Raw genomic sequence first — 17638 nt, forward strand, 5'->3', positions numbered from 1 at the left:
GTGATGGAAGATTCCAAACAAAGTATGAATTCCTTGCCTTATGAGGAATTGCGCCCTAGGGAAGATTCAAACTCTAAAACTCCATTGTCACGGAGAATCAAAGAAAACCATGATATAATGAAATCCACAGAGATGAGCTTCAAAATGACTAAGGCATGGAAGAAGTGCAAAATAATGAAATTCCACCATGCAAAGTGAATTCCACACCCAAGCTGGAAAACTGAGGAAATTGTCTAAGGCATGAAAATCCAAGGGGTCAAGGAGGAATGGAAAAGCGGAAATCCCCTTAGGTAAAATTTTGAAGTTTCCATTTTTAGACACCAAATCTTATCAGAATCCGAAAAGTTTTATAGATTTGGAATCATGAGAGAATCCTCTCTCTCCTGGACCCGAGTCCTAAATTTTAGGAAAGTTCCTAAAAAATAGATGTTGAAAAATCATTGAAAATCTCCTCCAGAGCAAGGAAAGTTCGAGAAACTTCAAGAAAATTCTTCATGGATGAAATTCTTCTGTCCTGAAGTTTTCTCTCGCCAAGGGTTTCTCGCCAAGTGGCAGCCAGGTCAATGCATGAAGAATTAATGGAGCATCTTTTGCACGTAGCCGTCACATTTAAGGCATTATGACAAATTCTTTTTTTGCATGCAGCCGTCACGTTCAGGTGATGATGGTGCATTTATGGCATCATGGGGCGATTTTGCATGGATGCATATTTATTGCATTTATGATTCATTGGGCGAGCTTGATGGATGATGGTGCATTCAATGCACAATGGATGCCATTTTTGGCAGGAATGTAATTAATTGTAATGGGATGGAATTAATTGTATATGGGCATGATGGGTTATTAATTGGAGATTCCCACCTTGTTGCGTCATGTGTTGGGAATCTTTTAGGGAAAACCCTAATTAGGGTTTGCATGTATTTATGGCCCGAGGCCTATATAAAGGGGTGACCCCCTTCCTTTGTAAAAGGAGAGAGCTTTGTATGAAATTGTTGTGATAAGTTATTTTTTCAAAACTTGCATGGTTTCACCTTCCTCGCTTAGAGTAGAATTTTGTTTTCTCAATTGTTAGATAAAGTGCTTTGATTCAATGGAGAATGTAATGGTGTCTGATGAATTTCCATGGTTCATACTTTTTGCATCTTGCTGATTGTAAGTTGCAGTGTAAAGTTAGCCTAAATCCCCAAATTTGTGCTAAGTTCGATTGTGAATAATCGTTTGGATTGCACCGTGTTGGGTGTTTAGATGCACTTTTCTCAATGTGAAAATCCTCCAACATCCTTAGAAGATTGCACCGGTTCTTGCGGAGTTGTAGTTGATCTTGGAGAAGCAGAGCTTGGTTTGTTTGGAATTTGTCCACCAAAGCATTAACTGTTGATATCATGGCCATTAGGAATAGATTTAGATCCTTCTGAACCCTTTCCCTTTTACTTTCAGTTCATTTTAGTCCGTTCGAAGTGGCAGCATCGCAAAATTGCAAATGTAAGGCCCCTTGGATTACCAGCAATCACATCAGCCAATTGGGTCACGTCTGTAGCATAAAGGAACCTTGGAGTCGATTGTTTGAACTTCTTGCAATCTTAGCATGCAATCGCAGTTTGATCAAGAGAGAGTGAAGTGACTGTTAGGCAACTTTATTCTGTGTTCAACGTAGTCATAAAAAACACGTCAACAAGCCCTTTATTGTGTCATGCAGGCTGCACTATAATAGCTGGAAGTCTTCTTTTGTGGAGGTGGGTGGGCAAAGGTGGGGGTTTGGCTGCTGGAGGGTCTATTTTATTCTTCAATTCATACACTTTGTTGGGCCTTTTTCCATGAAAATGGTTTCCTGGGCTATAAGAAATCTTAAGGATTCTTTTGAAATTCTCATCATGTACAAGTTCCATCACGAATTTTCATCTTGCTAGATCTTGATTTGTCTGGCTTGTCCATCCTTGACTTTACTAGTTTCTAAAGAGGATACTGTTACCCATATTTATCCCTGTAAGGCCCACCAATAATTAAATAAGGCATTAAACTCCTGATTAGGCTTGTAGCACTAATGCATTTTTGATGCTTTTGTTCTAAGATAGTCTTAAAACTTGTTTTCGATGACTTTTTTAAATTTAAGACCAATGGTAGAAGATTGTTGTTAATAGATGGCAAGCATGTAGTTTGGCACTATGGACTTGCATTATGCCTTGGTTGCAATAAATTGTAGCAGTTTTGAAAGATCTTTGATGATTTATGTAGACAAGATTGTTTTTTTTTGAATTTATTATAGATTACCAAAAAGGAAAGCAGATAACAGCATCATTGGTCAGAAAAGGGCCATATAATGTTTAGGTCAAAAGAAGACCCCAGGAGAGGAATTCAGAACGCACCAGTAGAATAAGTTTTAGAAACAAGATAGAACATATTCATTAGAAGCTCCATCTTTCACTATGACTGCAATTCATATATTTGCTAAGTTTTATGCTTCTAGAATCTTCAATGCCTTGTTGATGAGATGTCTAATTAGAGATGCTTGGGCAGGGAGAAGTAATTCCTTCCAAAGTTATATTCTATTTTCTTTTGTAATATAATGATTTGGTTCCTCACTATTCCAATGAAAATAGGGAAAATTTCTCTCTTCTTTTCTCTAGTTTTGTTATTTTGGGATATTTTATTTAGGTGATAGTCAGAATTACCTAAAGGAATTGTTTGAGTTTCTTGCTTGTAAATCTATCTTGCAGTGCATGATATTGTAATATGAGTTAAATTTTTCTTTGTGTGTCTGATCTTAGATACATGTTTACTAGTGGTCTAATGACAAGAAGCAAGTTTTGAGTATTAACAGTGAAATCTGTCTTTGCAGAAGGACAATGAACCTGGGAAGTTCAGATCGCTTGATGAGATTATGTTTGTTGATGGTTATCCTGGATATCATCACTTGTTGCCATTGATGCATAATTCTATAGCAGTAATATGTGAAGTAAAAGGTGGAGTTCTATATTAAACTACAAGTCTGGTTTGCTTATTATATTTCTACATTTTTACGTTGAGCAGGAAACTAAAATATTAATATGGCTCTGATAATTATTTGTTTAACGTGTCAGTTCTTTAAGCTTGTAAATGTTAGATCAGTGCTTTGTGTTCCAGAGTAGGGCCTTGAAAAGAAAATTTGGAGTTAAAATTTTATAAGATCAAACGGTGTGTAGCTTTTTCAACATCTGATAACTTGTGATGAACTAAACATTTCGGTGTTAGGAATTGTTATTGAAATTCATCATCCACATCTTTTTAAGTCTTTTTTTGAAGAAAATCCATTTAGCTATTTTGTATTCATTGATGTTGTGATCACCCATCTGACTTAACCAGTTTAATATGTCTTTTTGTTTGTGAACAACTCATATATGACAGAAGAACATCACTACTTGGATGATTTTTTCTCCTATATTAAAATCTACATGTCCTATATTCCAGATTGAAGTTTGTCTCAAGAAGTTTAGTAGGAGGTTATAGTTCCCGTATTGAAGAGAATGATGATCCTTTATGGAAAGAGAACTCTTGTTTAGGAAAAATTCATAATGTAAAATACTTCTATATTAATAAAATAAATAAAAAAGTGATGCACTAAACAATATTATTAGCGGAGTTAGCTTGGGCCGTGGGTTTGCTCCCCATTGGTCTTGGGTTCAATTCTGAGGCTCGGATTGACCCAATGCATGTGGCTTGTAGGTGGTTGCGTACATCCCTAGAGGACTAGTCTCGTCTCAACTTGCCCATTCCTAGCCCTAAATTGGTAGTAAAAGTAAGTCCAAGGCAAGGTAGGTTGGGCATTGAGCTAGGTCGCAGGGATACCTCTATGTTTATATATATATACGCGCGCGCGTGTGTATATATATATATATATATATATACATACATACATATATACATACATACATACACATACATATATACATACACATACATATATATATATGTACATATATACATATATACACACACACACATATATATACATATACATATATACGTACACGCACACACACACATATATATACACACACACACACACATGCACACACACACACACACAAACACACACACACACACATATATATATATATATATGTATGCATATGTATGTATATGTATATATGTATGTATATATGTATATATATCTATGTATATATATATATATGTATATATATGTATGTATGTATGTATATATCACCAAAATTACACTTAACTAAGCCTCGGCAAACATCAGAAGCCAAGTGTGAGCATCATGTTGAAAGCAACCATTAAAGTATTCCAATTAAATAATTGAATAGTATAGCTGCAACAAATCAATTTAAAAAGATGAAGAAGCTAATTCAATACCTATAAAGATACAAGCAAATTTTAAAAATGTGATTAGAATTTTAAAGAAGATAGTTATTTACAAACCAAAACCATTTATCAAGTTCTGCAAACAATTGCTTGACCAGAACCAAAAGTCAAATCTCTCATATAATGCTTTGACGTCAAACTTTTCCAACAAGGGAAAACTTGTTATTGCAAACTAGTATATAGTCACAAAGTGACGATGAAGATATAGTTGCACTATGCAATCGATATGGTTTGCATCAGTATAAATTTTTATTTTCTCTAGTGATATCTAGTGCAACACCTTAGGGAAACCCTTCTGTGGTTTAGCGAAGCCAAAAGGGAAGGAGATTTCACCCACTTCAATTATTGGTTTATTATTGCCCAAGCTGAACATAAGTTCATAGTTTTCTCCCAAGTTTGACACCCTTGGCACTTGGGAGAACAAGCTTGAGGGATTTGAGACCTATAACTCTGGTCATGAAGAGGTCGAACACAATGAACAACCCTCTTCATATGGCTACCAATGTTCTTAATCACAAGTGGTATGCACCTAGACTTGGTCAAATTCTTCCTTCTAAAGAGGATGAGGTGATGGGGTTCATGAAGGCCCTTTGTAAGATGTATGGTAGTGAGGAGGCAACCTCACTTTGAGAGAAGTGTATTTAGTTTACTGATCTTCAGGGTTCTACATTAAAAAAACCAAAGGCTAGGATGGGTAGAGTCACCATTACACAAAAAAAACCACATTGGATGGGGGAAATTTCATGGGAAGGACACGCCAATGCTGAAACAACTTCCAATTTGTCTACACTCATAGATTGCTAATTCCTCTATTGCATGAAGGAATTGGTCCAACTATGGCTTCATCCACTCAATCAAGAGGAGCAAACTTACCTTTCAACTACTAGAAAACTAGTTGTAGTTCATAGTGCCTTGAGACTTTAGGGTTGGTAGACTATTGAGTATCGATAGACTCTAGCAGCATGTAGGGATGCTGATCTTGAAGATGTTAGGCAGATTGACAAGGAGTAGGTGCCATTGGAACTGGTTGGGATTCCATTGGACGAACCACAACTTCAGCCAGAGATTGACATAGATAGCTTTGAGTCTTTTGATATTGATAGCCCAGATGAGGCATAGCTGTATTTTAAAGTTTGAGACTTTAATTTTTATTTCTAAACTTTAATCTTTGATATTGACCAATCAAATGTTGTTTTTATATAACATGTTTATGTTATACTCCTGTTATTCTGTTCATGATCAAACTCTTGTTATACTATTGAAATACTATGTTATGTTACTGTCATGATTAAATTTTTTTGCTGTTATGCTTCTGTCATGATTAAATTTACATTTATACTGCTGTTAATATTTATTGATGTCTATAAACTTGTAGGAATTTGAGTCTGTTTCTCCTCTCTTTCTCTTTCTATATATTTATCAAAATTCATATATATATATATATATATAGCAAAATTCATATATATTGGCGTCTCCTTGCTATTCCCAAAAATTAGCCCTCAAATTGCCGTGTCCCCTTTTTGTAATAATGCTCTTAGGTGTCAAATGCCTTATTCTAGAATCCTTCTTCCTCTCTTTACCGAGATTTTTGAGTTTACATTCCCCCCCTCTTCCTCTTTCGGTGTCACTCTAGGTTGCCCAAGTCTTATGTGCTTGGTTAAGTTGGATGTGCTAAGTGTTTGCTAGTTAGAATGTTGGACTTTACTGTCTTGACATATTGAATGTCCCTTTGCCCTCTTCCTTGTTGGGCCATCGGAGTTACCCATCTCATCATCCTATTCCTTTCCTTTTCATCGGGTTGCCAAATTTTTCCATCCTCGGGTCCTCCTTTCTTTTCATATCACCAATAGTTAGTCTTGTCTCATCGGAATCAAACTTCTCCTCATCTTCCTAGCATATTGGTATGAGTCCATCATCTCCAACCCCCATAGTTTGAAACTCTTGCCTCTTTGCATCGATCATCCCACCTATCACATGACTTGTTAGCATGTTGCAATGTTTATTCTTGAGATGTGCCTTCAACTAGGGTTTTGTTTCATTTGTGACATTATTTTATTAGAGGATGTTGTCCTATTTGTATTTTCCATTGTTCAAGTTGTGTTTACTACTCTAGCTGCCATTAATGTGGTAGTTAGGGTTTTTTGGCTCAATCCTTCTCGCCATTACTCTAGGTGGTTGTTGCAAGTTTGAGTGTCTTCTTCCATACCTCATTGGTACCTGACGATCTCCATGCCATTTTCAGTCTCTTAGTAGTTTGTATGTGTTGGAAGCTTGTGAATGGAAAGAAACTTTTGAACACCCACATAAACCCCAATCAAACTATCTTGAGCACTCCTGTTTAGATGAATAGGTTCAAGAACAAAACCCTACAAATGTGTATTGAAGTTTTGTTTTGAAGTTGACACTTGCCATATTCCATGGAATAGTTCTTTTAAGGCCTAGGAATTCACTTTTCAATGTTTTAAAGTGATCTAAGTGATTTAGGCACACTTATTGACCCTTCTAGGAAATCTTTTGATTATGACACTTTCATTCCTCATAGGCACGCTCTTGGCACTTACAATCACTTTTTTGATAACATTGAACCCTCTAGGCATTCACTTTTGGACTTGGGAACAATTTTTATTATGTTTTCAAATTGAGTTTTAACATTTAAGTCATGGGTGCCCACTTGAGAGGTCCATTGCATTTTTTCCATCAATTTTCACTTTGAGTTTTGCCATTTACCCCCTTGTCATGCATTTGGCCTCTCAAATGGAACTATTTAGTGTTCCTGTCCACTTTTGCCACTTAAGTGACAAGGCATGCACCCAAGGGTACATTGCTCTTTCTCAATTTCAAAACATGACATTAGTGGATTGGGCATTGCCCTAGTTGATGCTGGAACATTCCAGGGTACAAGCAATCTTGCATCAAGAAAAAAGTTTAGTTCAAATTGTTTGTGTTTTGCAATACATAGTTCATTAGTAGTCATTTTGGTTTGCTGCACTTGAATTTTTGTAAATAGTCATTAGTTGAGCACTTACGAGTAGTAGATAGAATCATGTATGTGATAATGCGTTTTCTAGATTACATGATATCTTGTCTATAGCATCGACAAAACCTATAGAGTATTTCGACATGTTAATTTCATATTACATGTTTTGTTTCATAAGATGGCTTGCTAGATTAGCTTATAGAAGTCAAGATGTGTGATGTAATGTCCCCTTTTTAGCTTGTTGTTTTTGGATGGTTTAGCCTATTCTTGGCCCTCGTAGGCTAAGGCAGTTGGTTAGAGGGACTCAGTTATCAAAGCAGGAGGCTTATTCCCATCCAGAGTTCAGGTTTGGCCTTCGTTGGACTCAATTCTACATACTTACTATTTATAGTAAGTGAGTGGATGATTGAGGGACCCTTACTATTTTTAGTGAAGCAGATGGATGCACAATAGATGTAGTGGTTGACTCCCTGGTTCAGACGGAATCGAGAAATAATGAGTATTTATGGAGTTACGTTATTTTAATTATTAATAAAGTAATAGTTTATTAATAATTAATCATTAAAGGCATATTATAAAGTTATTAAAGTCACTTTATGTCCAATGGGGCCATGACCCTCAATTAAAATCATTTAAAAGTACATTTATTATATTATGGATTTGAGCGCCCAAGTTTGGAGACATATTATAAAGTTTTATTAAAAACCTAAAAGTGGATTTGAAAAGCAAATTAAATGTCATTAAGGGGTCGACCTCCTTTGAGAAGTTATAAAAGGCATCAAAAGGAATTCATTTTGATTATGTTTAGAAGATTGTAAACTTGTGTTTTTGGAGTTCTTGCTTGGAGAAGGAACCAGCTAGGGTTTCTGCCATTGTTGAGCATTGGAGAACGAATACTCTCTAGTGTTGTGCAATTTTGAGGCTGTGAGATATTAGCTGAGATTATTGCCTGTCTGTGGGCTTCATACAAAGGTCTAGATTGTGCATATTGGTGAAAGATTTGAGAAGTTTATTCCGAGGGTTTGAAAAGTAAATCATTCAAAGAGAAGATAAATATTGAGGTTGCATTTTATATTAGCTGACACATTTATCAAAGCCGTACAGCTCCTTCATTTCCAGCTGTACAACTCACTGCCCTAGGCGTGCTAGCTGCTAAGAGTTATCAGAATTTCAGTATTGGGTTATCTCCAGCATAAGGAGTTCATGCTTGTTGCCACAGTTTATCAGGTTCTTTATTTGCATTGTTTTTGCATTATATTGCAGTCTTTAAAAAATCATAATAAGATTGTATAAGTAATTCTGACCTGTACACAGCAGATCGGTCTTGTAATTTCAGTCATGTTCATATTGAAAAGAAGAATATAAACTCATATGCTCTTGGTCTGATTGCACTTCATGTTCAGTTTGTAATCACTTTCATTCCATTGCAATATCATATTGGGGGAATAAAGAGTTTGGCAGCCAATTGTTTGTCAAAATGTCTTCTAGCTGGAAGTGTTGATTTGCATTAGATTAAGGCATCTAGTTGCTTTGGGAAGGCGTAAAAAGTCTTGTATTACATTTTCATTACTTGTTAAGCATTTTAGCATATGTCTACAAGCATTTTAGCATCTTTGGCAAACATCGAAATGCAAACACAGCAAACTGAAATCTAAAACAACAAGTACAGAAGTTTCATGACAACTGTTTGACAATATTCCTTGAGGTACAAATCAGCAACATAAGGCCAGGTTTAGCAAGGTATTCTACATGTGACAAGATTTAGAGCCTTGTGTCAAATGATAATCATCCAAAAGGCCTTAATGGCCCCATGGTGGCTCATGCTAAGATTTTTGCTAAGTCTGGAATAATAGTTCTTGTTTTGGGTTGATCTAAACCTTCTACATCTACCATGCACTAATTTTTATGAGAAAGGCTAGTGGAGAGTAACAAGAGATCTGATGACTAAGTAGTGTCCAATAGAGCAGAGAAGAGCTACGATAGTGTCAAATAGATCAACCCAAGAAAGCTAGTGTTTGAGGTCACGCTCATGTTAATTGCTTAATGTGTATTGTATTGTAAGATTAAGGTCTACTATGATATCCAGCTCTTGTGGCAGAAACTAATGATATAATTCGGATATCTGAACGTATATATATTGATTCCAGCTCATTGTCATATGATTGTGTTGATAATTGAGTTTCATTGTTCATTAATTATGACTGTGTGTTAAGGCTGCATGTTTGTATAGTTTTTCATTAGACCCTTGGTACATGAGAACATCACTAGGGGGTGTATTGCACCTTTTGTAACATCGACTTAGTGATTTGTCTCTCCTAGAAGGTCCAATGCACTTTTCATTCCAATTTGATGTTGAGTTTTGCCAATGAATTAAAAAAATTACTATTTGTCACTGACATTGAGAAGTATGCACTCCTCCCACTTGAATGACTTTTTAAATATCATGTTCTAATTTGCCATTGACATTGAGAAGTACACACTCCTACCACTTGAATGACTTTTTGTTCTAATTATAAGTTAATTTTGTAATGTCCCCTTTCACCTAGCACTCAATTAATAATAATTTGCTAGCCTTTATTATTCCTGAAGGCTAAAGCAAAAATAAAATTAATAAGGGAATAAAGTCATTAATTAAATATGAAAGGAGCCTACAGTTATAAACTTATAACTTATTCATATTTAATTAATATAAGTGGGCCCATTAATGATTACCCATCATTAAATTGAAGTGCCTTTTAAAAGCGAAGGTGGGCAAATATTAAAATTAAAAGATATGTATTGATTTGTGTGAGGACTATATGTGGGAGGCGAAGTATTGAGGAGAATATAATTTTTATGTTATTCCGTTGATTATTGCTCTGAGCATCAATGATTGGCTTTCTTCAACCCTAGGACGCAACCCCTAGAGGATTTTGGTGATTTGGACGACAATCCAGATCATCTTTGGGTGGAATTCATCTCAGAATCCACAGTGGTGCCTGAACTTCCAGATTGAAAGGTCTGAAGTCATATTCATTTCAGAATATTGAGGAATTCACTATACAGGGATATCGCTTATTGCAGCAACAGCGCTCAGCTGCTGGGCGATGTCTGGTGTACTCCCATAATGTGATCACAAGGCAAGCTACACGTGTTAGAAAAATATTTGCACACGCTATGGGAATCATATTCCTAGCACTGGGAGATTGATTTGGGTTTAAGCACTCTAGATGAATTAGAAGGAAATTGCGGTCTGTATCCATTATATTCAGCCTGCTACAATTCATCATGGGATCCTTGAGAAGCATATAGAGATATCGAATTTTGAATGTGGATAGCTTAGAGGGGTAAGTATTGAACGATAAATAAATTGTATGCTTTCCCGATTTGTTGCAGCAGAGAATAATTTATATTTTGTTATCATATTGAATACTGTGGACTGTAAATCTGATTTCCTTGGGTGATCGAATTGTAAACATTATTAGTAAAGGAAACTACATTATTGAAGGGAATTGCATTGTCTCTATTACTGTTTGTCTCTATTGTATTATTGTCTGTCCTTATTTCACAATGAAAATCGGGATTAGTGAAACCCCGTGATTCAAATTCAAACTGTCCCATAATCGAGCACCAAACTACATAAGGTGGATATTTCAGATTTGATATAGCTTTTTGACTTTTCATTTTTCGAAGTGACCACAAGTGTTCCTTTTGACCTGCTAGGACTGTTTTCTCACTTAAAAGAACTCAAATTGACTTGCCAAGCACTTACCTCTCTTGGAATTCACTCAAATTGACATTTCTTTTTATGATCATGCGCTTGGACAATCCATGCACCTTTTTGAGCGTTTATCCTTTGTCTAAGGATGCTTCAAGCACCCTGATGACCATTTACCTGCCTGCAATGTCTTTGCCTTTCCTTCATTGTCCAAATTTTCATAATCACCCTGCCTAATGTGCTTGATAACTTCTTTCATTGGCCTTGCAAAAGGGTTAGCTAAAAATGATAATGACAAGATTGACAACCACTGCAAACAATGATACAAGTGTGTCTTACACACAGGAAACAACAGGCTTTTGGTTAGAAATGTGAGCGATATGAAAAATTACCTTAGTGGGTTGATATCTTATTTTTTAGTTTGCTTTCTTGGTATTTGTTAATCTGATATTTTGATGGATAATTTTTCTTGTTGATAAGCATGGAATTTGTTCTAATTTCCGAAAATTTATAAACTGATGCAGAAGTTGGATCACTGAAGTTCTATAGGTTGGATGATCAAAAACTTATGGCCTGGCTATGCTGTAAGGTGTTATTCTTCAGTATATCTCCCCTAATGTGCTTTTTGGTGTTTTAAACATATCATATGCAATGCAACATTTTTATTTTTCCATATTTTGCAATGTTTTGGTAACAATCAGCATCTATGACTTGTAAATATATGATAATAAATTAATAGAAATTTGCAGAGAAAGCAACAAATAGTCATTCTTATGTGTGACTACAACTTGGAATTATGTGCTAGGCTGTGTCATAAATGTACCAAATTTGAAGTATTGGGCATAGTAATGAATCCAGCAAAATAAGTTGCTAATAAATACAAAAAGTAATTTCTAGTTGTATGGAGTTGTGATTGCTACTTTTCTTTGATATATAATTATATATGATATTCTATGAAAAACATGACAGATTGTTTCGATGTTATATGCTTTCTTCAATTTTAAAACCATTGTATAATTGGATACAAAAAGTAGATTGTCCTCCTCTACATAAAGTTTAAACCCCATCTTGGTTATGACATTGTAATAGGTAGTGGCCAGAGATGCTTAGATATAATCATATGCATTGAAAATTGTTGTTAAAAAGATTTTTTGCTGTGATAATTTTCTGAAAACAGTCTGACTCGCCCAATGGGTATCAACAAAGTTTACAATAGCTGGAGAGATTGCTATTGGAGTAGCGATCTTCCTTTGTGTTCAAGAGGTGCAGCTCCCTCCTAAGATAAATTTTAGGGTTTTTCAAGAGCATGCTTTTAGCCAAAAAGCAAGAAAGGCACAGAAACTAAAAGTTTACAACAAACAAAAGGGAAAACACTAGATAAGGCCAACATGGGCAAATAACCTAGTTTTTCCAAAAAGTGTACAATATTTTATTAAAAAAAGAACAAACACAAAGATTTATTCCCATAATAAGATTGATTTAAAAGAAAACTATGATGAGGTTTTAAGGTAAGAAATGAGACATTCACCTAGGATTTCTACTTTCATAGTTTTGAAAACACCTAAATATTACATCCATTGTTGCATTAAGACTTATTTCACCCACTCCATGATAGGAAATGTTTAGAGAATGGCTGCAAATTTTACATAAGAAAAATTGACAACATAAAGAAACAATACACAGGTTCACTGCCCAATAATATTCATCTTTATTGAAATTCAATAATAGGAGAGCTCAAAGTCTTTCTCTGCTCTTCTACAGATGTTTGTGAATGAAAAGTGCTCAGAAAGAACTCCATACTATACCAAATGATTTCACATATATAACCTTTTTTTTGGAACTCCATTACTGTTTCTTGAAAATCTGATTTTGTTCAAACTCATTTGTAACTGCTTCATAACTGTTCCTTGAAAATGTGATTTTCTAATTCACTTTTAAGTTAAAAAGGTGACTTAAATGAATGTTTAGAAGCGCAATAAGAAATAAGGACCTTAGGATGATGCCAGTTAATTTGCAATTGGCCATGATTATCGCCTGCAAGCTTTGAAATTAATTCACCATGTCCGCCTTTGTTTTAAAGCATCCAAGTTGATATAGGCAGAGAATGTTGGTTGAGCTCGTGGAGATTTGGCTTTACATCCGTCAAATGCATTTACTTTGAAGTTTCTAAAACTCATTCTATTCATATCCTGCAATCATTGTGATTGATCGGGTTTGTGGAGCGTGTGACCTTTACCATTGTTCTTGCAACTACAACATCTAATTAAATCTCTCCTTGCATTTTGATGGATGTCCACGACTCGTCTCAAAGTGTCTATTTATGTGTAGGTAGGAGGAGGATGTTGGCAATGGGCATGAAGCTTGCTAAGTAAACTTGTTGTGTTCTTCTATTTTAAGGGCAAATCCATGTTCCTTCACTGTTGGTGTTTCAGGAGGATTGAAAACCATAGACCCCAATTTGAATCTCACTGGAACTTTGGTGAGTTATCAAACCACTAAACCACTAAAGTTGTCGATGAAGATTGTGAGAACTTTATGAGGTTCACAAAATATGGAAATTGTTCATATGTTAGAACTTTGGGGAGTTAGCAAACTTTCTAACTTACTGTAATATCCCCAACATTTTTTTTTTGGTTTTTAACAGTTTTACAAACACACCACCCCAATTTGAATCTCATTGAAACTTTGGTGAGTTATCAAACCACTAAAGCTATCGATGAAGACTGTGAGAACTTTACGAGGTTCACAAACTATGGAAATTGTTCGTATGTTAGGACTTTGGGGAGTTAGCAAACTTTCTAACTTACTGTAATATCCCCAACATTTTTTTTTAACAGTTTTACAAACACACCAATCACCCGTTAGGGTTAGAATATAACAATCCAAACCAACTGAAAGGAAACCTACACCTTTTGATCACCGAGAGCCCAAATTGGGAGGGTGAGAGCATACGATGACAGGGGATCATTAGATGCAACACTGAAAGTGCAGATTACAATATTGGGTGGCAAGCCAGCCCCTTCCACTTTCTAGCGGGTAAAAAACAAGGAAACTTGGTGGTAAACCAGCCAAGGAATAAAAACACATTCAAACACAAATCACTCTACTGCGATATTTCAGTGGGAGGACTTTTTCACTAAACAAACTCAACTCAACCGTTTATGCAGCGGGTAAACAATTACAAACAAAGATCAGTCGACCGCTTATGCAGCGGGAGGACTGAACTACAAACTGAATTACAAACATTGAAGGCAGCCAAGCCAGCCTCTTCCACTTATGTAGTGGGAATTGCAATGAAGTACTTTAGATACAATAGAGGTTAGTACTACTAACCAACAATTACAATGATGAATACAATGAAGTATTAGGAATCATAACAATGGAACTCAGAGAAATACAAGTTAAAACACAAATAACCAAATCTGATGTAAAATACCAGCAACTCCAGAAATGGACCAACAGCACTAAAAGACTCGCAACTTTCTCGAAACTGCTCCAAATCGCACACGAACACAGGTAAATAGAAGATATGACCAAGGCGACCAAGATAGGAGCATAAACTAGCACCAAAAAACGCCAACAAAGAGCAGCACGCAACCCGAGGCACCTCCAAAGAGGTACGACCAACACTGGAAGTTCGATTTGCTACTAAAAATTCAAACTCACACCAAAAACCACGCCAAAACAGAAGAATATTCACCCAAACAATACACTTTCGATGAGCAATTACCCAGAATGATCTGTTGCATGGGCAAGGAGATATAAAGAAAACTTCTCTTCAGCCAGACCAAACCAGCAACACCGCAAACACTGAACACACACTGAAAACTGAAAAACACACTCTCAAATGACTCCAACAACACACTGAATCAGCTAGGTACTATATTTCAAGTACGAAATTGAGCAAGCTAGGAAGCCACAACTTCGAAACTCAGATTCAATCACCATTCCGGCAGCATAACGGTATAAATTCTCCAAGATGATCAAAATGAGGCGCCCAACCTTGTGTTTATAGATTTTTGAATCTCAAATTCAACTGAACATGGCACCGAATTCCCTTTAGTTTCATTTGCATCTCATTACATGACCCCCTCAAGACATGGCGTCCCATTCCAGGCCTCCTAGTCGAACTTTACCAAGGTACACAAGTTCGAACATGAGAAAACATTATAAAGTGTGAAATGACTTAATTTTTTGGGCGCCCTCCTGACTTAGGAAATAAAATGTGACTTAGGATAAATGATATAATTTTTTTTCCTTCCTAAGTCGTTCCTCCAAAATTGATCAATAAAAATAATTAAATATCAAACTTTAGGATAAAGTAATAATATTTAATTAATCAATTATAAAACAAATACGGATCACTGCAAAATCAAATTGTGAACTGAAGTGTAGGAAATCACTAATTTGAATTGGATTGGAGCTTTGCCCAAGACTGCCAAAAATAGTATTACCTGAACTGACACTTACTAAAAATAGTAAGTCATGAAAACAACTCCGAAAAACATGCTCGTCAGACCTCGTGAAAGAGCTCGGAAAACCCAGAAAAACCTCAAAATCCAGCTAGTTGCCACCAACTTACTAAAATTAGTAAGATTAGAAATCACTTAAGAACAAGATGCATGTTATACCTCTGCGAAGCCCTCAAAAAACCTAGAAGGAATCCACAATCGGAATCGAAGAATCCCTACGAGACAAGCATCAATTGACTCATGCAGTATTCCACAAAAATAGGAAACCCTAATTCCTGATTCCCGTCAGCCTACGGGTCTACGGAATAGGCTAATGGACCACTGGTTTCTCCTTACCGAGAAGGGGACATTACACTTACCAATGTTTTAAAGTCTCTAACTTTCTCACTACCTCTTGAGGTGATATTGACAATTTAAACAATTGTAGAATCTACTGAAAAAACTTTGAATGCATTTCTTTTGTGTCGGTGATTTAGAAGCTCATAGAGCTCATTGATTGGTGCTTGAGAGGTTTTGAAAACCAAGAAAGCACTGAAACTTTATGATATTTCTTTTGGTTTTTTGAAGTCTGGTGCTGACTGAGGTTCAGACAAAATGAATGTTTTGCACTTTACTTTTGTGGAGTTCAGGGTTGGTGCTGTTTCAAGATTTGGGAAATTTCCTTCAATTGCATTTTGCAATTAAGTCTCCTTGTCTGCAACTTGCACCTTCACTTTTGGAAACTGTGAAAGTTTAACAACTTGCAATTATCACTTATTGTTCATTAATCACTTATCACTAATATATCATTCACTAATATTACATTCGTAACAGAGCACTCATTAAAAGTTGTACAGCTAGACTGCGGTTCTGATCGGAACAAACTAGTAAAAATAATACACAGCCAATCTGAAGTTGTATAGCCTACCATAGACAGAGAATGGTACAGCTAGCAAAGAAGTTTATCACATAAAAAATCAACTGATATTTAACTGAACAATACTCTATATCCCATTCACTAATCACTCATTGTTCATCAACGTTGACTTTTGCAGCTATGTCTATGATACATTTCATTGTCATGCTTTCTCTTTCAATACATCTAACTTCCAACAATTCAGAATGTTGTCCACCTAGTTAACTCCTGGGCCTCAAATCATTAATCATACATTTTGTGCCTATAATTTGAGGTATGGTAAATGCCTGTTGGTATACTATATTAAATCCTTCTTCCATGCCAATGTTTTCCATCATTGAACAGCAGCTAAGTTTGGCTTGATTTGTACATGGTGACATTTATCATGCCTCCTAACAAGAGTTGGTTGTTATGTGGAGTGACTAATACGATTTTCCAGCTGTTGGACCACTTGTGAATAAATAATAAAATATTCTAGCATAATTGCCTCTGAGATTATTCTTATGATGCTTTGAAGTTAGAACTTACATGATAATCTTTGGGTGGGATTTACACTGTTTTTATTTATTTTAAACTTATTGGTTATCCTTTGGGTGATTAACTAAAGATATTTTGGGTTTTTAATGACATTAGAACAATTGAGAAACAAGCTTAGGCTTTTTTGTGGTTTATCCTTACAATGAATGGCTTGTGACATCTGTTTGCTTCTATTTTATTAAGAAAAAAATTGGATAGATTGTGTTGTTCATTTTCTACTTTTCTTTTACTTAATGCTTTGTTTCTTTTTGTAGGTAAAGAACACAACAAATGCCTTGCCGATGCTAAACAAACATTATAATGGATGTACAGAAGGGGAGACAAGTAATAATTCCATCATCAATGGGTTCTGTTCAATTCTTGAAACTTATGATATTGAAGTGGATGAAGTTAAAATTTTGTTCCCCCAGTAGTTAGTTTCTGTCCTCAATACAGTTGTGTAAAAAATTGAAATATGTTAAAAATTGCTGTTCCTTGAGAACTATATTATGAAACTTCACGTGATTGTTTTCTTAACTATTATGTTTTCTCTTTGGAATGCAATTTGAGAAGAATTACCAGTCCTATGACCTATGATAATGCATCGCAATCTTCAAATTCACGCATATGCAAGACATTGGCTGTTGATTTATATTTTACTCGAGGCAGGTTATAATTAAATTGTTCTAACCACTTTTATCAAATTATATATGCCTATAGTT

General features: G+C 35.5%; 1 protein-coding gene across 1 annotated transcript in view; it reads left to right on the plus strand.

The window, feature by feature from the left end:
* LOC131033399 (uncharacterized) overlaps positions 1-17371 on the plus strand; it is a 127459-nt gene extending 110088 nt beyond the window's left edge. The window contains exons 5-7 of the mRNA XM_057964633.2: positions 2837-2960; positions 11558-11622; positions 17192-17371. Of these exons, the coding sequence (XP_057820616.2) occupies positions 2837-2960; positions 11558-11622; positions 17192-17350 (348 nt within the window). The 3' untranslated portion in view covers positions 17351-17371. The remainder of the gene's footprint in view (positions 1-2836; positions 2961-11557; positions 11623-17191) is intronic.
* Positions 17372-17638: the final 267 nt, after the last annotated feature.

The sequence above is a fragment of the Cryptomeria japonica genome, chromosome 7, assembly GCF_030272615.1.
Source record: "Cryptomeria japonica chromosome 7, Sugi_1.0, whole genome shotgun sequence".
NCBI classification, from domain to species: Eukaryota; Viridiplantae; Streptophyta; class Pinopsida; order Cupressales; family Cupressaceae; genus Cryptomeria; species Cryptomeria japonica.